Source organism: Trachypithecus francoisi, unplaced genomic scaffold (genome assembly GCF_009764315.1).
Source record: "Trachypithecus francoisi isolate TF-2019V2 unplaced genomic scaffold, Tfra_2.0 Lachesis_group3, whole genome shotgun sequence".
Lineage (NCBI taxonomy): Eukaryota > Metazoa > Chordata > Mammalia > Primates > Cercopithecidae > Trachypithecus > Trachypithecus francoisi.
The window spans coordinates 41,154,037-41,177,748 of record NW_022681468.1 but is presented as its reverse complement, the minus strand read 5'-3'; the positions used below and the strand labels follow the sequence as shown (position 1 = coordinate 41,177,748).

Sequence of the window (23,712 nt, the reverse complement as noted above, 5' to 3'; positions counted from 1 at the left end):
CAATAATTCTGGATAATGTTTTAAATAACATTTAAAACATTAATGCTGATCTTTGGAACAGCATTTGAACAGTGTGGTTCTAGAGCAGAGGTTGGCCCATTTTGTGAATAAAATGTTATTGGAACAGAGCCACACCTATTTATATATTGTCAGTTGCTAGTTTCACACTACAGCCCTGGAGCTGAGTAGTTAACTATGGCCAGTTGCAGTGGCTCATGTCTGTCATCTCAGCACTTTGGGAGGTGAGGCAGGTGAATCACTTGAGCCCAGGAGTTCAAAACCAGCCTGGACAACATAGTGAAACCCTGTCTCTACAAAAAATACCAAAAAAAAAAAAAAATTAACCGGACGTGGTGGTGCACCCCTGTAGTGCCAGCTACTCGGGAGACTGAGGTGGGAGGATCACTTGAGCCCAGGAGGCAGAGGTTGCAGTGAGCCAATGTCATGCCACTGAACTTCAGCCTGGGCAGTAGAACCAGATCCTGTCTCCAAAAAAAGAAAAAAAAAAAACCCATGTAATTAATAACTCTTTTTTTTTTTTTCTGAGACAGGATATCTCTCTGTCTCCCAGGCTGTGGTGCAGTGGCCCGATCACTGCAACCTCTGCCTCCTGGGCTGAAGCCATCCTCCCACTTCAGCCTCTTGAGTAGCTGGGACTACAGGTGTGTGCCACCATGTCTAGCTAATTTTTTGTATTTTTGGTCAATACGGAGTTTTGCCATGTTGCCCAGGCTAGTTTTGAACTCCTGGGCTCAAGTGGTGCACCTGCCTCCCAAATTGCTAGGATTACAGTTGTGAGCTGCAGTGCCTGGCCAATTGATAACTCTTTTTTTTTTTTTTTTGAGACAGAGTCTCTGTCACCAGGCTGGAGTGCAGTGGTACGATCTCGGCTCACTGCAACCTCTGCCTCCCAAGTTCAAGTGATTCTCCTGCCTCCGCCTCCCGAGTAGCTGGGACTATAGGCATGCGCCACCACGCCCAGCTAATTTTTGTATTTTTAGTAGAGATGGGGTTTCACTATGTTGGCCAGGATGGTCTCAATCTCTTGACCTTGTGATCCACCCACCTCGGCCTCCCAAAGTGCTGGGATTACAGGCGTGAGCCACTGCACCTGGCCTGATAACTCTTAAATACCCGTATTTCACACAAATATGAACCAAGAAAAAGCTTTACTTATTAAGTATTTGAAGGCAAAGTGTTTTTCAAAGTTTATATAAAATTAATTGGGAAGAATAAGCCAAATCTCAGTTATTCATGAACACTTTGAAAATTGCTTATAATATGACTACTGCTATCATATAATTTTCACATTCATTCATTCTTATTTTGTTGTGAGCGCATACTTGGGGAGAACAAACAAACTCATATTTTCCATGTGGCATCATGATCTGCCCTGTAACCCATTGACCTTGCTGCTCCATTCCAGTAGAAATCCAACAATACTGACACAAAGCACAGAGTGAGACGTATGACATCATGCTGGTGTCCAGTTATCACAGTGCACTGAAGAAGGAAATCAGAGCAGAGAGAGGATACTAGATTCAGAGGATTTTACCTTTAAATAAAAACTTAAATATATCCTATACCTATAGACCTCAAAATAACAGATTATATGATATAAATGGAATTAAACATTTTCAGTCTTTAAAATACTCTTCTAATTGTAGAGCCTGCTGTCCTTTACGGAGTCATTCAATGAAGAAAAAAAGTCCTTTTTGGATGTTCTGTCAATAAAACGGGATCCGGATGAGCTGGACAAGAATCATTTACAGTTGAGAGAAGCCTGGGATGGCCTCAATCACCAGGTGACTGTTTATGTTGATTAGAAGAACATTTTCAGGCCAGAATCAGTGGCTAACACCTGTAATCCCAGAACTTTGGGAGACCAAGGGTGAGTGGATCACTTGAGGTCAGGAGTTTGATACCAGCCTGGCCAACATGGCAAAACCCTGCCTCTACTAAAAATACAGAAATTAACAGGGTGTGTTGGTGGGCACCTGTAATCCCAGATACTTGGGAGGCTGAGGCATAAAATCGCTTGAACCCAAAAGGTGGAGGTTGCAGTGAACTGGGATCACACCACTGCACTCCAGTCTGGGCGACAGAATGAGACTACGTCTCAAAAAAAAAAAAAAGAAAAAGAGCATTTTCAAAGGGCAGCTTTGTTTTTTTGGATGAGGGTTTTACTTTAAACTTCCATGAGAAATTCTGTAAAAGACAGGATAGATGCTTCATCAGAAAATGGGATAGTGTTTTTGTATTTTCTCCATGGCATCATTTGGGTAGTGATCATCTTTTAAGTAGGAATTTTTTTGCATTCCGCTTAGAGAAAACGCAAGCTTATCCAAGCTTGATATATTTGCTATCAATTCTTGGTTTGCTACAGTAGATTATCTATATTTTGATTGACCTGTGGCTTCTTCTCTACTATCATGTATCAATATCAGTAGATGCTTGAAAGAAGTAGGAACAAATCCACGGAGAGTGTGTAAGGATGAATTTGTGCATGTGTGTCTGAATATATCTGTATAATTTCAATCCATTTCAATTTATGGAGACATGGCTTATGGCCCAGCATATGATACATAACTTTGTGCACTTGAACACATATTCTGCAGTCATTGGGTATAATATTCTATAAATGTTAAATTTTTTAAAAATTCAGTTTAATTTTTAATTTTTATTGGTACATAGTAGGTGCATATATTTATGGGGTACATGAGATATTTTGATACAGGCATGCAATGTGAAATAAGCACATCTTGGAGAATGGGATCTTCATTCCCTCAAGCATTTATCCTTTGAGGTACAAACAATCCAGTTACACTCTTCAAGTTATTTTAAAATGTACAATTAAGTTATTATTGACTATAGTCACCCTGTTGCACTATCAAGTAGTAGGTCTTATTTGTTCTTTCTATTTTTTTGTACCCATTAACCATCTCCATTTCCCCCTACTCCCTAGCTGCCCTTCCCAGCCTCTGGTAATCACCCTTCTACTCTCTATCTCCATGAGTTAAACTGTTTTGATTTTTAGATCCCACAAATAAGTAAGAACATGTGATATTTGTCTTTCTGTGCCTAGCTTATTTCACTTAACATAATGACTTCCATTTCCATCCACGTTGTTGCAAATGACAGAATCTCATTCTTTTTTTTTTTTTTTGAGATGGAGTCTTGCTCTGTCACCCAGGCTAGAGTGCAATGGTGTGATCTCGGCTTACTGCAAATCTGCCTCCTGAGTTCAAGAAATTCTCCTGCCTCAGCCCCAGAGTAGCTGGGATTACAGGTGCATGCTGCCATGCCCGGCTAATTTTTTTCTTTTTTTTTTTTTTTGAGACAGAGTCTCGCTCTGTTGCCATGCTGGAGTGCAGGGGCGTGATCTCGGCTCACTGCAAGTCTCGCCTCCCGGATTCAAGTGATTCTCTGCCTCAGCCTGTAGCTGGGACTACAGGCACCCGCCACCACTCCCGGCTAATTTTTTGTATTTTTGGTAGAGACAGGGTTTCACTGTGTTAACGGTGATGGTGTCAATCTCCTGACCTCGTGGTCCGCCCTCCTTTGCCTCCCAAAGTGCTAGGATTACAGGCATGAGCCACTGCGCCCGACCCTCGTTTTTTTTGGCTGAATAGTATTCCATTGTGTATATGTACCACATTTTCTTTATCAATTCATCTGTTGATAGGCACTTATGTTGCTTCCAAATTACAAATATTAATTAATATAAGGTGGTTGATAATTTTGTTCAGATTATCTGTGTCTTGATGGATGTTTTGTCCAATTCTATTATATATTGCTGAGAGAAGAGTATTAAAATCTGTGGGAATCTGTCTTCAGTGCTGTCAAATTTTGCTTCATGTATTTTAAAACATTGTCTTTGTGTGTATGTGCTTATGATAACTTTGTCTTCCTGAAGACTTCTGCCATTATGAAATATTCCTGCTTATCTTTAATAATACTGTTTTTCTTGACATCTATTAATATTATACTTAATCTTATACCAGTATAGTCATTCCAGTCTTCTGTGCTGACTGTATAGTACATCTTTTTCCTTCATTTACTTTTCATCTATTTGGAGTCTTTATATTCGAAGTGTATCTCTTATAAATGACACATAGTTGTATCTTGCTTTCTTACCTACTGTGCCAGTCCCTGTCTTTTTTTTTTGAGATCGTGTCTCACTCTGTTGTCCAGGCTAGAATGCACCAGCACAATCATGGCTTACTGCAGCCTCAGTCTCTCAAGCCATCCTCCTGCCTCAGCCTCCCAAGTAGCTGGGACTACTGGTGTGTGCCATCACGCCTGGCAAAGTTTTAAATTTTTTTTAGAGATGGAGTTTTGCCATGTTACCCATACTGGTCATGAACTCCTGGCTTCAAGCAATGCTCCTGAATTAGAGCTTTTGGCCTCCCAAAGTGTTGAGATTACAGGCATGAACCACTGTGCCTAGCCTATCCCCTCTCTTTTAATTGTAGTGCTTAGTCCACTTAATAGTTAATTGTTGATATAGTTCAATTTAGGTATATCATTTAACTCTTTGTTTTGTTTATTCTCTCTGCTTTTTCTATCTCTGTTTCTTCCTTTTTTTTTTTTTTTTTTTTTTTTTTTTGAGAAGGAGTCTCTCCGTGTCTCCCGGGCTGGAGTGCAGTGGTGTGATCGTGGCTCACTAACCTCTGCCTCTGGGTTCAAGCGATTCTCCTGCCTCGGCCTCCTGAGTAGCTGGGATTATAGGTGCCCACCACCATGACTGGCTAATTTTTGTATTTTCAGTAGAGATGGGGTTTCACCATGTTGGCCAGGCTGCCTCCCAAAGTGCTAGGATTACAGATGTGAGCCACTGTGCCCGGCCCCCATTTCTTCCTTTGTTGCCTGGTTTTGGATCATGCGTTTTTTAAGAATTTCATTTTAATTTGTCTATTGACTTGACTCTACTTCTTCCTATCATGTTTTTAGTGGTTGCTCTAGGGATTATAATATACATTACAAAATTTTTACAGTCTACTTAGAGTTTTGCAATTTGTTGTTGTTGTTGTTGTTGTTTTGAGACAGGGTCTTGCTTTGTCGCCCAGGCTGGAGTGCAGTGGCTTGATCACAGCTAACTGCAACCTCTGCTTCCCGGGCTCAGTCAATCCTCAGCTTTCTGAGTAGCTGGGACTACAGGCATGCATCACCATGCACACTTAATTTCTTTTGTTTTTTTTTTGCAGAGAAGGGGTTTCACTATGTTGCCCAGGCTGGTCTTGAACTCCTAGGCTCAAGGGATCCGCTTAACCTTGGCCTACCAAAGTGCTGGGATTATAGGTGTGAGCCACCACACCCAGCCTTAGAGTTGTACAACATCTAAGTTATTGTACAACTTTTTGTAACATGTAGAAATCCTGCAATCAAATTGATTCATCTCCCATTATTTATGCTATAGTTGTTTTGTATATAAATATATGTGACACATGTAACATATGTCTTAAAATCCCCAGGGCCATGTTATAATTTTTTTTTCTCTAAACAACCATATATTTTAAGGAAATTAAATGAAAAAATTAATATTTTATGTTTATCTAGGTATTTCCCATGTTCTTAATTTCTTTCTAGAGATTTGAGTTTCCATTGAGCTCAGTTCCCTTCAGCCTGAAAACTTCCTTTCACTTATTTTACAATACAGGACTGTGAGTGACAAATTCACCTAGTTTTCTTTGATCTCTAAATATGTCTTTGTTTTGCCTTCATTAAAAAAATAACTTTATTGAGGTATAATTTATGTAACATCTCATTTATAAATGGATAACGAAATGATTTTTAATACATTTACAGAGTTACGACAGGAACTGTGTGGTCCACAAAGTCAAAGATACTCTGGCTCTTCACAGGGAAAGTTTGCTGACCCTTTGCTTGGCTGTCAGGAGTGGCAGCCTGTTTTCGGAATACATTTTCCACACCGTTTACTAAGTATTAAACAGCAGTCTAGTGGCTTAAAAGAGCCACTCTTTTAGACAACCTAATTTTGAAGAACTTGCAGCTCCTAGAATCTTCCCATCAGTAGTGGTGCTTATTGCATTGTCAGTTTCTATTCTGATCACCGCTTTGAAACGGACTCTTGTGAAGGATAAGACCTGTCTGTGACAAGTCCTCAACAAAGTGGAAGGCAATGAAGAAGATATTGTCTGTATAGTTCAGTCTGTTCTAGACCACAGAGACCTGGCCTGATTTTGTTAAATATGGAAACATTGCCCAAATAATGAGAAAAACCACAAAAAGAACTATTTTGCAAGATTAAGTGCTGTAAATTGGTAATAGCTTGAAAATTCACTCCTCAGTCAGGTAAACTGCAGCTCAGTTTCTTGATGTGGCAAATTGAGACATTGCTAATTTTAAAGCCATTGAGGGCATAAAAGTTGAAACCACGTATGCAGTTTCTGGTTCAATAGTTTGAGAACAGATTTCTCAGAGCATCATAGTAAATGGTTTCATATTGAGCCTACTGTAGAAAATAGCAACATTATGTTATTTTGACCTGTTAAGATCTTATGTAAATTTTCAGCCAAATTGAAAAGTAATTACTGCAGAAAGGAAGTGTTAAGTGAGAAAGGAGAGGAGCGAAAGGTAAACATTGCCTTCTGTTCTTCCTCTTCTGCCTGCTGTATAAATATTGAGTGTAGCCCTGAGTCGGAAAAAACAGGTTTGGTTTAATTCAAAATATATGCAGCTGTCTTTTGGTTGTGCAAAGAATAATAGTTGAACTAGAGGTATTGCTCTTAGCCTCTCTTTAACTCAATTATATTTCAAATTTCTGTTTTATTTTTTGGCAGATGTACAAGTAGTTAGACACACTAAAAGTCTATGCTAACTTGTTTATTTGAAATGGCTGGGCACGGTGGCTCACACCTGTAATCCCAGCACTTTGGGAGGCCGAGGCGGGCAGATCACTTGACGTCAAAAGTTCAAGACCAGCCCTGGCCAGCATGGCAAATCCCTGTCTCTACTAAAAATACAAAAATTAGCCAGGCATTGTGGCACATATCTGTAATCTCAGCTACTCAGGATGCTGAGGCAGGAGAATTGCTTGCACCTAGGAGGCAGAGGTGTCAGAGGTATATACAGCCTGGGAGACAGGGTGAGACTCCATCTCAAAACAAAAAGAAAAAAAAATTACAATAATGAAATAACTTTTTTTCATTTTTCTTTCATCTGGAGACATAATGGCAAATAGTTAATGATTTAAGATTGTAGAATTGGCCAAGTGCAGTGGCTTATGCCTGTAATCCCAGCACTTTGGGAGGCCAAGATGGGCAGATCACCTGAGGTCAGGAGTTTGAGACCAGGCTGGTCAACGTGGTGAAACCCCGTCTCTACTAAAAACACAAAAATTGGCCAGGTGTGGTGGTGTGTGCCTGTAATCCCAGCTACTTGAGAGACTGAGGCAGGAGAATTGCTTGAACCTGGGAGGTGGAGGTTGCAGTGAGCCAAGATTGCACCACTGCACTCCAGTCTGGGTAACAGACTGAGACTCCATCTCAAAAAAAAAAAAAAAAAAAAAAAAAGTTATAGAATATCTTTGCCATATGTCTTTTGAGAAAATTAAACTTGCAAGACAAAAAAAAAAAAAAAAAAAAAAAAAAACAAAATGGAAAAGCTGTAATATCTAATGCTTTCATTTTATGAACAGTTCCATTTGACTGCCTTAAAGGAACCTAGCTTTGTCCTCATTTTGTATACCTGGGTACTTGGTTAAATATCTTTTAGATATTTGCTTTAGCATATGATGGGCACCCCATAAATGTTTTTGAATGAATTAATGTTGAAGTGATCTATCTGATATACAAATTTTTGCCTGTTTAAAAAACAGTATAACTCAACTGGGCTTGGTGGATCATGCCTGCAATCCCAGCAGTTTGGGAGGCCAAGGCAGGAGGATTGCTTGAGGCCAGGAGTTCAAGACCAGCCTGAGCAACATAGTGAGACCTTGTCTCTACAATAAAATAATGATTAAAAAAACCCTCAAAGAATAAAAACAGTGCATTTAGTAGAATTAGACTGGGTAACAGAAAGATAAAATACAGACTTAAGACCAGTACTTTTTATTAGAGAAAGTTGAGTGAAACAAATTTTAATTTGTGATTGATCTTCATAGGAGTATGAAATAAATTAAAAGAGGCTTATTTGGCTCATGTTTCTGCTTCTGTACAAGAAGCGTGGCACCAGCATCTGCTTCTGGTGAGGGCCTCAGGCTACTTCTATTCATAGTGGAAGGCAAAGGGGAGCTTGTGTATAGAAATCACATGGCAAGAGTTGAAGCGAGAGCGAGAGAGGCAGAGAGAGAGAGGAGGTGGCAGACGCTTTTCAACAACCAGCACTTGTGGGAACTCAGCTCCTGTTAGGCCCAGCCCCAATACTGGGTATCAAACTTAAACATGAGATTCAGAGGAGATAAACATTCGAACTGTATAACAGTAAGTTTGTGTAAAAAGTCACATTCTTTTTTTTGAGATGGAGTCTCGCTCTGTTGCCCAGGCTTGAGTGCACTGGTGTGATCTCGGGTCACTGCAGCCTCCACCTCCTGGGTTCAAGCGATTCTCCTACTTCAGCCTCCCAGGTGGCTGGGACTACAGACATGATCCACCATGTCTCTCTCTCTCTCTCTCTCTCTCTATATATATATATATATATACACATATATATATATACATATATATACACACACATATATATATATATATATATATATGTATGTCTCTTGAGACAGAGTTTCACTCTGTTGTCTAGGCTGGAGTGCAGTGGTGCGATCTTGGCTCACTGCAACCTTCGCCTGCCTGACTCTGTGACATCACTTATCACACTTTCCTGTAACCATGTTCTTGGCTGCTGCTTTGGATAGGTGGTTCAGGCAAGAGCTGTGGCTTTTATTTATCTGGTTTACACTCTGACATAGGGGGTTGTATTAAATTGCTCTTCTAGGCAGGACCCTGCTCTTGTTTTTATTCATTTGCTTAATTGTGTGTTGATTTCCTTTTATAGTCATACCTTCTTTCCATTCTCCTTGAGCCACAATTTTGATATCTTTAATATGTTTTATGTTTTTGCATAATATAGATTGAATTTGTGTGTATTTTTGTTTTGTTTTATTTTGTTTTTGAGACAGGGTCTTACTGTGTCATCCAGGCTGGAGTGTAGTGGCATGATCACGGCTCACTGTAGCCTTGACCTCCTGGGCTCAAGTGATCCTCCCACCTCAGTCTCTTGAGTAGCTGAGACTATAGGTCACACAACAGGTGTGCACCACCGCTCCTGGCTAATTTTTGTATTTTTAGTAGAGATGGGGTTTTTACCATGTTGCCCAAGCTGGTCTTGAACTCCTGTGCTCAACCGATTCTCCTGCCTTGGCCTCTTGAAGTGCTGGGTTTATAGGTGTGAGCTACTGCACCCTACCTGTACATGTATTTTTAAGTTGTGTCCCCTTGAGGTTATATGTTGTTTCTTTTTATTTTTGAGCGTAGTGTATTTTAAGGTGCTTCCATGTTGGCGTTTGTGCATCTAATTTTCTCCTAACTGCTGCATAGCATTAAATGATGGGTAACCATCACGTGGACCTTTGTCCACGCCAGAAGCTTTCTGTATCTTTATCTCCAGCTCTTAGCACAATAGCTTGTTCATAAATGTTTGGCCAGTGAGTGAATGAACGGATGTGTGAGTGAGTTTTGACAGTGCTTGCCGAGGGGACATCCCGGTAGCAGGGGCAGCGAGAGCGAAGACACAGCGAGTATTTGGAGAAGCAAGCAGTCAGAGTGTGTGTTTCTCACCTGCTTGTGCATGCAGGGAGTGGTGCGAGGCTGAGGAAGGAGGAGATGTACCTGGATTTGGGAATGGGTGGTGCTTTTCATGAAGGACAGATGTTCGGGAGATATGGTAGAGAGATGTCACGTGGATATACTGTTAGGGCTAGAGGGGGAGAAGTTATAAATCTGTATCGAAGGTGTAGTTGTAGTGTCAGAGCACACAAGGACACACAGCATTTCAAATGATGGTCATTCAGTAGGATAGTCTATCCTTGCTTAGAGGTGTGCTTTTAATCTTTTGAATTTCTGGCATATCTTATTGTGGATTTATCAAAACGTTTGTTTTTTCTTATGCCTTCTTTTCCTGCAACTTTTGAACAAATTATATTCCTGGTCAGCAAGTAGCTAAGTGATATTTAGAACTAAGAAATTTACCCATTGATAAAGATTTCCATGATAATGGATCACATTTATCAGTCTTGGCTTCCAGAGAAACTTCAAAGAGTCAAACATACTGTATGTGAAGAAATAAACTAGAAAAGTTCTACTGAAGAATTTCTTCTTCTTCTTCTTCTTCTTCTTCTTCTTCTTCTTCTTCTTCTTCTTCTTCTTCTTCTCTTCTTCTTTCTTCTTTCTTCTTTCTTCTTCTTCTTCTTTCTTCTTCTTCTTCTTCTTCTTATTCTTTTTTTTTTTTTTTCAGATTAATGCATGGAAAATAAAGCTAAACTATGCCTTGCCCCCACCCCTCCATCAAGCTGAAGCTTGGCTCCAGGAGGTAGAAGAGCTTATGGATGAAGATTTGTCAGCCTCCCAGGATCACTCTCAAGCCATGACTCTAATACAAGAGAAAATGACTTTATTCAAGGTTGGAAAAGAAAAAAAAGAGATGTAGAAAAATATTTTGTTAGGGATTGTTCTTGAGTAAGACTTTGTCCTAAAAAGAAGAGAAGGAGAGTAGTGGATATTTGAGGATGGTTTACAATTATTCCTCTGGGGATTTTTGGGACCTAGAACATAACTTTACATTCATGACCATTGTACTAGTTTAAGATTGAAACAATAAGGATAGAATCTAAATAAGGATAGAGTTCTAAAGCAACTATAAATAAAGTCTGATCAAAAAAAAGGTCAAGGGGTGGGAGGGTGAAGAAGGGGGAGCCTGATTTAAAATTTGAGAGACTTGGGTTCTCATTAAAATGGCATAAAAAAAATTATGTGAGATTTATGGTATTTGAGCCTACAAAGGAATGTAATATACACCAATAAATAAAAGATTGTAATAATGGTTTTACTAAAGAAACTATGGTCTGCCTGTCTGTAAAATGTTCAGATTTAAAACATTTATGATGAAAATGTTTGTTCACAAAATCTTAGTTAAAGGGGTAGTTTCAGCCTAGGCAATATAGCAAGACCCCACCTCTATAGAAAATTTTTTAAAAAATGAAACTAGCTGGGTATTGTACTGTGTGCCTGTAGACCTAGCTACTTGAGAAACTGAGGTGAAAGGATCCCTTGAATCCAGGAATTCCAGGCTGTGGTGAGCTATGATCATGCCACTGCACTCCAGCCTGGGTGACAGAGCGAGACCCTGTGTCTTAAAACAATGAAAAAAAGTGGGTTGTGGGGAGGGCTTTATGAAAATTTTTTTGAAAAAAGATGTAATGCAAGTGAGATTGACAAACCCTTAATTATACAGTGTTTGACAATAAATATGGTTTATGTCATGCTGAATTTCTTTTCAGAGCCTGATGGATAGATTTGCGCATCATTCAAACATTCTCCTTACCTTTGAAAATAGAGATGAAAATCATTTGCCATTGGTACCACCTAACAAATTGGAGGAAATGAAAAGACGGTGTGTAACACTACCATTTCACAACTGCTGGTACTATTCACGTTTGAGTAACAACTGGTACTACAGGGACCACAAAATACAGATTTTTAGATAATTTTTACCAAGTATTCTCCTTTAAATATTGATAACAGTATCTTCACATTTTATATAGTGGTAACGTTACAGATATTATGCCAACATACCTCCTTTTTTATTGAATGTTAGAATATGGTGATGGAAAACATTCAGAAACTGAGCTCTGTATCTTGGTTTTGGATAAGTCACTCTCTTTTTGAGCATGTTTCCACCTTCGTAAATTTAGGTTAATGATAATTGCCCTGTTCAGGTCTCACCAGGAAACTGAATCAAATGGGAGGAGGGATATGAAAGCACTTTATAAACTGTAAAATACTATAAATATTGAGATTATTAATTGATTATCTTTTCTCATTACTCAGAAGCAACTTATTAGAATAGTGAGAGGGTGTTTAGCCTTTATAATGAAAACTTTTAATATATAAACTTAGATTATAGTTTCATTAAGTTATATGGAAGTTTTCAGATTTAGTAAAATATTTCATAGATCAACATTTTATTACAGGATTTGTCAATCGGGGAATAGTTAATTCAGAAAATGTTGTGTTTGATGTTTTTACCTTAGAAATAGTTGTTTTATATCTAGTCACAGTATTTGTTTTACAGTGTTTAAAAAAGAAAAAGACAATGATACATCTGAGTTCCATGTGCTTAAAAGAAAGAGTTAAAGCCTCAGTCTTTTTTAAAATGCTGAACAGATTTCTCACATTTGGTCAATAATATTAAGTTAAATTCCAAAACCTGCACTGTTTTCCAGAATCAACAACATTTTGGAGAAAAAATTTATTCTACTTCTAGAATTTCATTACTACACGTGCTTAGTTCTTGGTTTGGTAGATGAAGTGAAATCAAAATTGGATATTTGGAACATTAAATATGGGAGCAGAGAATCTGTGGAATTATTGCTGGAAGACTGGCATGTAAGCTTTTTAATTTTGTGTCTTAGGCAACTCTTCTCCATCTCTGGGTGCTGTGTTTACATTTTTCCTTGGCACGATTTCCCATTAACTCTTCGGGTTTTGAGATGGGTTTTCTTGGTAGATTTCATTAGCTTAAATATTGCCTGGAGAAGAGAATTACAGGGAGTCAAACAGCAGCATACGAAAGAGTAAAAAAATAGAAAATATCACTACTTACTACCCAAGGGAGATGAAGAGTTAACCAGGTCTATTAACATAATCTGAAGGATTTCCATGCTTTTTTTTCGTTAAAAATTCCTTCTTTCACTTACTTGAAATGTTAATTTTGGTTTCCTTTTCAGATTCATAGTTTCATGCAGTAATTACATTTTTCTTATAACGTTTTGATCTTAACTTACTAAATTTTACTGGCTAGGATAAACAATACATTTTTTCTTTTGTCTTGAGGCTTTCTTTTTGGCCTTAGCTCTTCTAATTTATAGGAAAAATGTTTGAAGTGACTTAAATATAAGTGTGTCACATCTAAGTTAAAACTACAGCATCACAGAAATGTCAATTCTACATTTAGGCCTTGTCCTTCTTTTTGTTTCCGTCCTTTTAGAGATGAGGTGGGGCTGGGCGCGGTAGCATACACCTGTAATCCCAACAAGTTGAGAGGCCAAGGCAGGCAGATCACCTGAGGTCAGGAGTTCGAGACCAGCCTGGCCAACATGGTGAAACCTGTCTCTACTAAAAATACAAAAATTAGCCAGGCGTGGTTGTAGGCACCTGTAATACCAGCTGCTTGGGAGGCTGAGGCAGGAGAATCACTTGAACCCTGGGAGGTAGAGGTTGCAGTGAGCTGAGATTGTGCTTTGTCTCAAAAAGAAAAAAAAAAAAAAAAGAAATGAAGGGGGAAAGGAAAACCTAAGATTGTAAATTTTGTTGTAAAAATTTTAAAAATGATAAAGAGAAATTTACTTCCAATTTATGACTTAAACACTCGATAAGTTTCCAAACAGGAAGCATCATTCTAAACTGGGCTAGATTTTGAGTATTTCTATTTCTTTTTCTTGCTTGAATTTTCATTTTTCTGTTTAAATATTCATACTATTGGCACACATAAATATAAAGTAAATATGAATTTTGGATTAGCTTAGTATTTTTCCATAACAGAATTTGGTTAACGGTAGTTTCCGAAATGTTTCTGTGTGATGGATATCTTTTTGTAACATACTCTAATATATCTTTAAAAAGTACTCAATATTAATAAAGCATGTGAAATAAGAGCAACTGACACAATTATGTAATATTAATAAAATGTACAAAGTAGGAGATCCTGAAATTACTATAAATACTTAACTTGCCTTTTTCCACAAGAGGAACACCATTGTAATACCATGTCACCACATTAAGATCAATTTTATCAGGTGTCAGACCTATTTAATGTTCACACCCAGCTTATGTCTCCTAGATTTTCACCATCTTTCTTCATCTTTTCCTACCAAATATGTAGTATTAAAGCCCTAAAGAAATTTTAGGTAACTGTGTCCTTCATTGAATGGCTGTATCTCTCTATCTGGATTTCTTGGCACAATTTTAAAAGTAAAAACTGTCTTTTTGTTTTCTTCCCAGAAATTTATTGAAGAAAAAGAATTGCTAGCTCGACTTGATACTTCTTTTCAAAAATGTGGAGAAATTTATAAGAATTTGGGTAAAGTAGTTCAGTTACTTTTTGAGGAATGACTATCACTTAACAATGATGTTTTATCTGTTGTGCTTTCTATATAATGTTTTAGAAATTAGTTTTATGTGCATGTTTTCCTGGGAAAATTCTTGCTTTCACTTTTAATATTGTCAGAGTACATATTATTTTGCCACTGTCAATTAGTATACAAATATTTTAAAATAGTATTAATAAAAAATTGTTTTCTAAGATTGCTTTTTTGTTTTGTTGATATTGTAGCTGGAGAATGTCAGAATATTAGTAAACAGTATATGATGGTGAAATCTGATGTTTGTATGTATAGAAAAAAAATATATAATGTGAAGTCCACTCTACAAAAAGTGCTGGCATGTTGGGCTACTTATGTGGAAAACCTTCGCTTGCTAAGGGCTTGCTTTGAGGAGATAAAGAAGGAAGAAATTAAAGAGGTATTTGCAGTCTAATAGCATCTGCTCAATTTTATTTTTTAATTGTTTTATTTTGTGACCCTCATTTTCAATCCAAAGATGAGAAAACAGAGAAGAGTACACCAGTGTTTTGGAAAATTCTTCAAGGTCTTGGAAAAAATTTAGTTTCCTCCCGATGTAATTGCCAAGAGGCAGTTTCTCTACTGGTTTATAGGTTTTATACATGGTCACGCACACACATACACTCCCCCGCTTCCCACACACAGAGGTTTCTTAAGGTATAACTTACATATGGAGTCATAGCTTCTGCGAGATGTTTTGCTAAGCTCTTTGGAGAGGAAATAAGACAATATACTGGGTAGCTTATAGACACAGTTAAAATAAACTACTGTTTAGAAAATTTTATTTTTCCATTTGGTTGAAACCTTTCGGCTCTAAAATCTTCCTGAGTTTCTAGAGGAGGAAAATCAAGATACCTTAACTTATGTGTAGGGGTGTGGAAGAACTGTCAATGTAATTCATTATTGTTTTCATGTGTTATTCATGTAATAATCTGTTCTATGATTATTTGAGGTGGTTTTTCTTTCTTTCATTTGTTTTTTTCTGTTGCAGATGGCTATAGATAGCCTTTCAGATTAAACATTTCCAAAATAGAAACTAAAATTAAAAGAAAATAGATTATTTGTGTTAAAGTAAAATTTGTGATAACTGTAAGAGTGCAAAAAAGAGCATTTTAGGGGTTGAGTCATCACTTCTGTCCCCTGTATTAGTACTAGAATTTCAAATCTTTGTCTTCCAACAGTCCTTCTGTCTTTTGAAGATTGTCTATAAAAATGTACATAACTAAGAGAAAAATAACATTCTAAGGTTGTAATACCCAAACTGCTGAGAAACCCTGAGCTACCAGAGAGAACTAAGAGAACTTACCGAACACTCTAAAATTTGAAGGAGACACAACAACATCCATCTGTTGGATACCATGCTGCTACTAAGTTGTTGAACCTGACTACTGAAAATGGGAACTGTTAGATAATATTTCTGGCCTAGGGACTCTCTGAAAAAATTAATGAGACAATTAAGGCTGCATGAACTAAACAAGTTTGGAAACCTCTGCTTTAAGTTCATCAGCCATGTGGAAAGAGAGATCAGATGCATCTTAAAAGTCCAGGACCAGGAGTGATGACAGACAGCTGGCACTCGCCAGTTAGCACTTAGGAGTGAAGAGCTAGACCAACAGGGTTGGCAGACTCCTCTAAGGGGAAAGTCAAAGTCTTTGCAAGGAATGTTGCTTAGAATTAGTCTTGGTGCCGAGGTTGCCATGACCTTGATTGCGCTACTACACTCCAGCCTGGGCAACAGAGCAAGACTCCATCTCAAAAAAAAAAAAAAAAAAAGCCTTGGTGAACATTTATTATACATAATAGAAAGACAGTATTATGTCATTAAGATAGTATGTTGCTTGTGTGTTGTGTAGGTACCCTTTGAGACACTAGCCCAGTGGAATCTAGAACATGCTACTTTAAATGAAGCAGGAAATTTCTTAGTCGAAGTCAGCAATGATGTGGTTGGATCATCTATTTCTAAAGAACTGAGAAGGTTGAATAAAAGATGGAGAAAATTGGTTTCAAAAACTCAACTTGTAAGTTCTTTTGATTGGTTGCAGCTTTATTTAGATATGATTTATGTAACATACAATTTACTCATTGTAAGGTCATAACTGATTGATTTCTGGTATATGCACAGAGTTATGTAGCCATTACCATAAAAAATTTAGAACATTTTTATTACTTCCTAAGGAAACCCTAGCAGTCACTCCCTATTTTCTTCCAATGCCCCCCGCCCCAGCCCTATGCAACCACGAATCCACTGTCTTTCTATAGATTAGCCTATTCTGGACGTTTCACATAATGGAATCATATGTGATCTCTTGTGACTGGCTTATGTTACTTGGCATAATATTTTTAAGGTTCATCCATATTATAGAATGTAATCGTACTTCATTCCTTTTTATTGGCAAATAATAAATCATTGTATGGATATACCACATTTTGTTTGTCCATTCTCTAGTTGATGCACATTTGGATTCTTTTCACTTTTTGGGTTTTTATGAACAATGCAGCTATGGACATTCATGTGGACACATGTTTTCTTTGAGTGTATGCCCAAGAGCGCTTTCAATTCTTAAACCTTTCTTGAGTATATGCCTGAGAAAGCTTTTAATTCTTGAACCCTTTTTACTATAGAGCTGTCTAGTTAAAATTCACTTACCATGAAGGAAAAACAAGCATTGTTTTGCCTACTAGATTTTCAGCTCATTGAGAACATACACCGAGCCTTATTTATCTTTATATGTAGCATAGTGCCTCGTAAAAGCAGACTTTTTATAAAATATTTTTTCAACTGATTCTTAACAATTTGAGACATAGGTGTTTTATGTGAAAAGCTCACATTTTATAACATGGTTATAGTTTAATCCTAAACATATATTTGAATATATTACATCCACTTCCTGTTTGTAATGTATATTAGCATAAAATAAAAATATGAGTATTAAATTTCATGAAATTAATTTTGTATAGGAAATGAACCTGCCACTGATGATAAAAAAACAGGATCAGCCCACTTTTGACAATTCTGGAAATATTCTATCTAAAGAAGAAAAAGCAACTGTTGAGTTTTCAACAGATATGTCAGTAGAACTTCCTGAAAATTCTAATCAACATATAAAGGTAAAATAATCGTCCTTTGTATATTTCACTTGCATATAGAAATAATTTAAATTTGCTATTAATAAAAAAGATATTGCCGGGCACGGTGGCTCCTGCCTGTAATCCCAGCACTTCGGGAGGACAAAGCAGGTAGATCGCTTGAGCTCAGGAGTTCAAGATCAGCCTGGGTAACATGGCAAAACTGTCTATACCAAAAATATGAAAGATTAGCTGGGCATGTGTTTGCGCACCTGTGGTTCTAGCTATTCAGGAGGCTGAGGTAGGAGGATTACTTGAGCCTAGGAGGTGGAAGTTGAAAGTGAGGCGAGATCGAGCCACTGCACGCCAGCCTGGGTGACAGAGTAAGACTCCCGTCTCAAAACAAGAAAGAAAAGATACTGTTAAGATGGTGGTAAATGTGTGAATTGTTAGATAACATTTAATGTATGGTCATTTCCTAGGAAAATGCTTAAATGTTTTCCCTCATGAAGTCTTTAGCATGAAAGTGTTACTTACTCCACTTACTGTGCTCTCAAAGACTCACAGAGCAGTCCTGACTCTGAGCAGTGTAAATTGAGTTGTTACTTTCTTGAGATTACTTCTGACTAGTGCACAGAAATTGGCTACCTTTAAGCTAACCCCTGGCCTCCGTGTGTCTTGCTTCCTTTCTGTAAAATGGAGGAAAATATTCTATTTCTTCCTTGTTTTGTTGGGTAATTTGGAGGATGACTTTATAGGAAAAAGTATGGGAAAAGAACAAAAAATAAATTAAAAATTATATACTTGTAAGCTATAATACCTATGGCTTGGGAAACATTCCACCTTTGTGATAACTTATACAGCTTTACTTAAACTACTTTTAAACTGACTGGGACCTACTGGCATGATGGAGTGCCAGCGTAAAGAATGCCTACTTAGAAAATCTGGAAAGATTTGAATTTTTGCAGTGTGCTTTAAAATACTAGAGTCTTCTGATACATTTAAAATGTGATTTGACCAGGCAAGGTGGCTTATGACTTCAATTCTAGCACTTTGGGAAGCTGAGGCGAGAGGATTGCTTGAGCTCAGAAGTTTGAGACCAACCTGGGCAACATAGTGAAACCCTATCTCTATTTAAAATAAAATAAATAAAATAGGGATCTGATTAAAAACAACTTTAAGAATGTATCTTTGGGCTGGGAGCGGTGGCTTACGCCTGTCATCCCAGCACTTTGGAAGGCTGAGGTAGGCGGATCACTTGAGGTCAGGAGTTCGAGACCAGCCTGGCCAACATGGTGAAACCCCATCTCTACTAAAAATACAAAAATTAGCCAGGAGTGGTGGCGGGTGCCTGTAATCCCAGCTACTTGGGAGGCTGAGGCAGGATAATTGCTTGAACACGGGAGGTGGAGGTTGCCGTGAGCCAAGATTGCACCACTGCACTCCAGCCTGGGTGACAGACTGAGACTCCATCGCAAATAAATAAATAAATAAATAAATGTATCTGTGTACTTCATAAATATAAGCCATTATAATTTGTCAACATATAGTTTAAGAAATAATGTATCTATCATGTAAAGCTATAATATGTTAACCTATAGATTATTAATGGGGAAAAGATTTAATTTTGTTGAAATTTGATTCTGAGTTTCTTCTTGATATTTTACAACTACCATTACTAATAGCTATATTTATTTAAATCATGTATGAGTTTTAGAAATGTGTTTACCATCACTTACTGTAATTTACTTAACTTTAATCTTCTTACATGTAAAATGGAGAAAGTAGTATCTGATAGGAATGGTATTATAATTAAGTAAGAAACCCTGAACAAACTTTTTAATTTGCAAAGTGATGTATACTATTTTGAAGTGTTATCATTGGCCAGGCATGATGGCTCATATTGGGAGGCTGAGATGGGACTTAAGCCCAGGAGTTTGAGATCAGCGTGGGCAACATAGTGAGACCCCCATCTCTACAAAATATAAAAAATTAGCTAGACGTAGTGGCATACACCTGTAATTCCAGCTACTCGGGAAGCCGAAGTGGGAGGATCACTTGAGCCTGGGGGGTTGAGGCTGCAATGAGCTGTGATTGTGCCACTGTACTCCAGCCTGTGCAATAAAGCGAGACCTCATATAAACAAAAAGTTATTGTTGTCAAAGAACGACATCTTATGTCGTTAAAATATGTTTAATTAGCACTCTTCAGGAAAGAAAGTGGTGTAACTTTTTTATCTTTTATTTTTGAACACAGGGTCTTGCTTTGTTGCCTAGGCTGGAATGCAGTGGCATGATCATAGCTCCAAACTCCTGGGTTTAGGCAATTCACTTGCCTCGGTCTCCTGAGTAGGTAGAACTACAGGCACGCACCGTTATGTCCAGCTAACTTTAAAATTTTTTGAAGAGATGAGGTCTCGCTTTGTTGCCCAGGCTGGTCACAAACTCCTAACCTAAGCGATCCTCCTGCCCTGGCCTCCTAAAGAGCTGGGATTACAGGTGTAACTTTTTGAAAAGGAAAATCATTTTGTTATGTACATGCTGACATTTTCAGTGGTAATTTTGAATGTTGTAGGCTGGAGAAGAACATGAAAAAGAAGATGAAGAATTCACAGGGCAACTAAAAGTGGCTAAAGATGTTGAAAAACTCATTGGACAAGTGGAAATCTGGGAGGCAGAAGCCAAATCTGTTTTGGATCAAGATAATGTGGACACCTCAATGGAAGAATCTTTGAAGGTATGAGTGTAAAAGTATTAAGAGGGTACTTTCATGGTTGCGCATTTATGTTTTAAGATAAATAGAAAGTTTTAAAGTAAGTAGTAATAAGCCTACAGTTTTATTTTTCTTTGTTGGGTGTTTAAAAAATGAATGGATTTTATCCCTGGATCATTTGTTGTTATTTTGCTTGAAAGCAGAGGTTAGATTAGGAGACCACTGATAATACCTACGAATGTTAAGCTCTTGGACTTACTTTCTTAGTCATAACATGTGGGTTAAAATATTCTGTTGCACCAGAGGACAGTGAAGAGATGAGTGAGTTCAGTCTCATATAGCTCAGTACAGAGTACACATAAGAGATTATACAATCAGGCTGGGCATGGTGGCTCACGCCTGCAATCCCAGCACTTTGGGTGGTTGAAGCGGGTGGATCACAAGGTCAAGAGATTGAGACCATCCTGGCCAATATGGTAAAACCCCATCTCTACTGAAAATACAAAAAATAGCTGGACATGGGGGCACATGGACCTGTAGTCCCAGCTACTCAGGAGGCTGAGGCAGGAAAATTGCTTGAACCCGGGAGGCAGAGGTTGCAGTGAGCCAAGATCGCACCACCGCACTCCAGCCTGGTGACAGAGCGAGACTCCTTCTAGAAAAAAAAAAAAAATCATACAATCTATGCTTTGAAAGTTCACCCACTGATGAAGCCACTCTCCTTTCCTTACTCAATGCGGGCAGAGTGACTCATGTTGTTAGATCTCCATTCTGTCTTTATTCTCAGGCAGTCAACTCATTGAAAGGCAATGAGGCAAGAGTGTGTTTTAATATCACTGAGTTCTCCTGGGAAAGGAGTTATCATTGAGGTTTTTACTGAGTTCCAGCTCAGCTATAAAACCTACAGAGCATAAGTTACAACAAGATGGGAAGTTCCTAGAATAAAAAGGAACATTTACATAATTTTTCTAAGCCTACATTTCTGAAAAGTGTGTATTTCAGCATTTTGTGTTTTCATTGTGTGACAGTTTTTATTGCTTTGAAAATATTATATAAATTTATCATGCCGTCTCATCTGCCAGTGCTTTTCTGATTTTATTTTTAGTATTTATTTATCCACTCTATCTGGAATTTATTTTCATGAAAAAAATGAGGTAGAAATTAAATATTAAAAAATTTTTAAAATAATTTAAAAAATATTGTGAACATACAAGCACACTGAAATATATTTCTATTAAGAAAGAATTAAGTAGATATTCATTGGATCAAAATATTGGATCAAGATATATTCTAAAGTAAGAAATACAAGTTCCTAAACTGTATGGATAATGAGATAATGTAATCTCATTTGTGGTTTTTAAACAGAGTTGTGTTTTTATATATAATGCATTTATATTCATAGAAAAATATCTGTAGAGATATACCAGTAACTGAGTCTATCTTAATCCTGTGTTATTCCCAGCTCTTAATACATGGTAGACATAAAATAAATATTTTCTTCCTTTTTTTTTGAGACAGGGTTCTGCTCTGTCACCCAGGCTGGATGGAGTACAGTGGCATAGTCATGACTCACTCAGCCTCCCCAGGTTCAAGTGATTCTTCCACTTCAGCCTCCCAAGTAGCTGGGATTACAGGCATGCACCATCACGCCCAGCTAATTCTTTTATTTTTAGTAGAGATAGGGTTTTGCTGTATTGTCCAGGCTGGCCTTGAACTCCTGGGCTAAAGTTATTTGTCCGCCTCCGTCCCTCAAAGTGCTGTAGGCGTGAGCCACCACGCCTGGCTATGAATATTTTTTTTACATGCTGTACCTTTCTATTGTTTTTCAGTTTTTTTAATTACATGAGCTTTTTTGTTGGTTTTATAATTTAAAAGAGGGAAAAATTGAAACTATAAATGAACTTGCTGATTTCAAAAAATTGAAATCACTGTTAATTCCAGTGCCCCAAGACAAATAAGATCAACATTTACATAGTTGATATCACACACTATAACTTCTATTTTATAATACCCATGTATATTAGTTTGTTTTCACCCTGCTATTAAAGACATACCTGAGACTGGGCAATTGACAAAAGAAAGAGGTTTAATGGACTTATAGTTCCACGTGGCTGGGAAGGCCTCACAATCATGGCGGAGAGTGAAAGGCGAGTCTATGTGGCGGCAGACAAGAGAAGAGGGCTTGTGCAGGGCAACTCCCTATTATGAGAACAGCACAGGAAAGATCTGCCCTCATGATTCAATTACCTGTCGCCGGGTCTCTCCCACAACTGGTAGGAATTCAAGATGAGATTTGGGTGGGGACACAGCCAAACCATATCTGCATGCCACTATGAGTTGTAATTAAAAAACTATTTTTTGCTAACTTGTGAACGGAAAAGTGGTATCTCCTTATTGTTTTAATGCGTAGTTATTTGACTACATGTAATATTGAATGATCATATATTTATTAGACATCTGTTTCTGTGAATTATCTGTTCTTGTATTTTCAAAATTTTCTTTGGGATCCTGGCATTTTTTAAATTGAATTATACAAGCTCTTTGAATTGTGATCCATTTTCATTTCTGTGTCAAATATTTTTGCTGAGTTGTTGACTTTGTTTATTTTATTTTGCACTGCAGGGTTTTTATATTTATGCAGCTATGTCTGTCCCTACTCTTAGGCCTGGAAAGACCTTCTGCAGTGAGATAGCAGATCAGATTTTATTTCATTTTATTATTTTTTTGAGATGGAGTCTCGCTCTGTTGCCCTGCCTGGAGTGCAGTGTTGCAATCTTGGCTCACTGCAACCTCTACCTCCCAGGTTCAAGAGATTCTTCTACCTCAGCCTCTCAAGTAGCTGGGACTATAGGCACCCGCCACCACACCTGGCTAATTTTTGTATTTTTAGTAGAGGTCGGGTTTCACCATGTTGGCCAGGCTGATCTCAAACTCCTGACCTCAAATGATCCGCCCACCTCGGCCTCCCAAAGTGCTTGGATTACAGGCATGAGCCACTGCCAGTTTTATTTTATTTCATTTATTTTATTGTATTTTTTGAGATGGAGTTTTGCTCTTATCAACCAGGCTGGAGTTCAGGAGCACAGTCTTGCCTCACTGCAACCTCTGCCTCCTGGGTTCAAGTAATTCTCCTGCCTCAGTCTCCCGAGTAAGTGGGATTACAGGCGTGTGCCACCATGGCCAGCTAATATTGTAGTTTTAGAAGAGATGGGGTTTCACCATGTTGGCCAGGGTGGTCTCGAACTCCTGACCTCAGGTGATCAGCCCGCTTCAGCTTCCCAAAGTGCTAGCATTACAGGCGTGAGTCACTGCACCTGGCTGCAGATTCGTTTTTATGGATAATGTCTTCTTTTTGTGGTTTCATATTTCTGACCCATTTGGAATTTATTTTTGTTATGATGTATAAATATTATTTTCCAATGGCTATTTTCTCCAGTAACATTTATTGAATTCTCCTCTCCACTACTTTGACATGGAACAAGTTCATTTTAAGACTTATTACCATTGTCTCAACTTTCTTTCTATTGTCATTGTATTACTTTTATTCTTTATTTTATTGAAGTGCTTACTGTATAAAGAATAAT

At 37.8% G+C, this 23,712-nt stretch overlaps 1 protein-coding gene across 9 annotated transcripts in view; it reads left to right on the top strand.

The window, feature by feature from the left end:
- Positions 1-23,712, top strand: part of SYNE2 (spectrin repeat containing nuclear envelope protein 2) — a 389,209-nt gene that overhangs the window by 120,778 nt on the left and 244,719 nt on the right. For all 9 annotated transcript variants that reach the window (XM_033187766.1, XM_033187774.1, XM_033187773.1 and 6 more), the window contains 9 exons: positions 1,668-1,805; positions 10,468-10,632; positions 11,510-11,622; positions 12,455-12,617; positions 14,232-14,310; positions 14,563-14,750; positions 16,204-16,368; positions 17,309-17,458; positions 19,991-20,152. In XM_033187766.1, coding sequence (XP_033043657.1) covers positions 1,668-1,805; positions 10,468-10,632; positions 11,510-11,622; positions 12,455-12,617; positions 14,232-14,310; positions 14,563-14,750; positions 16,204-16,368; positions 17,309-17,458; positions 19,991-20,152 — 1,323 coding nt within the window. The remainder of the gene's footprint in view (positions 1-1,667; positions 1,806-10,467; positions 10,633-11,509; positions 11,623-12,454; positions 12,618-14,231; positions 14,311-14,562; positions 14,751-16,203; positions 16,369-17,308; positions 17,459-19,990; positions 20,153-23,712) is intronic.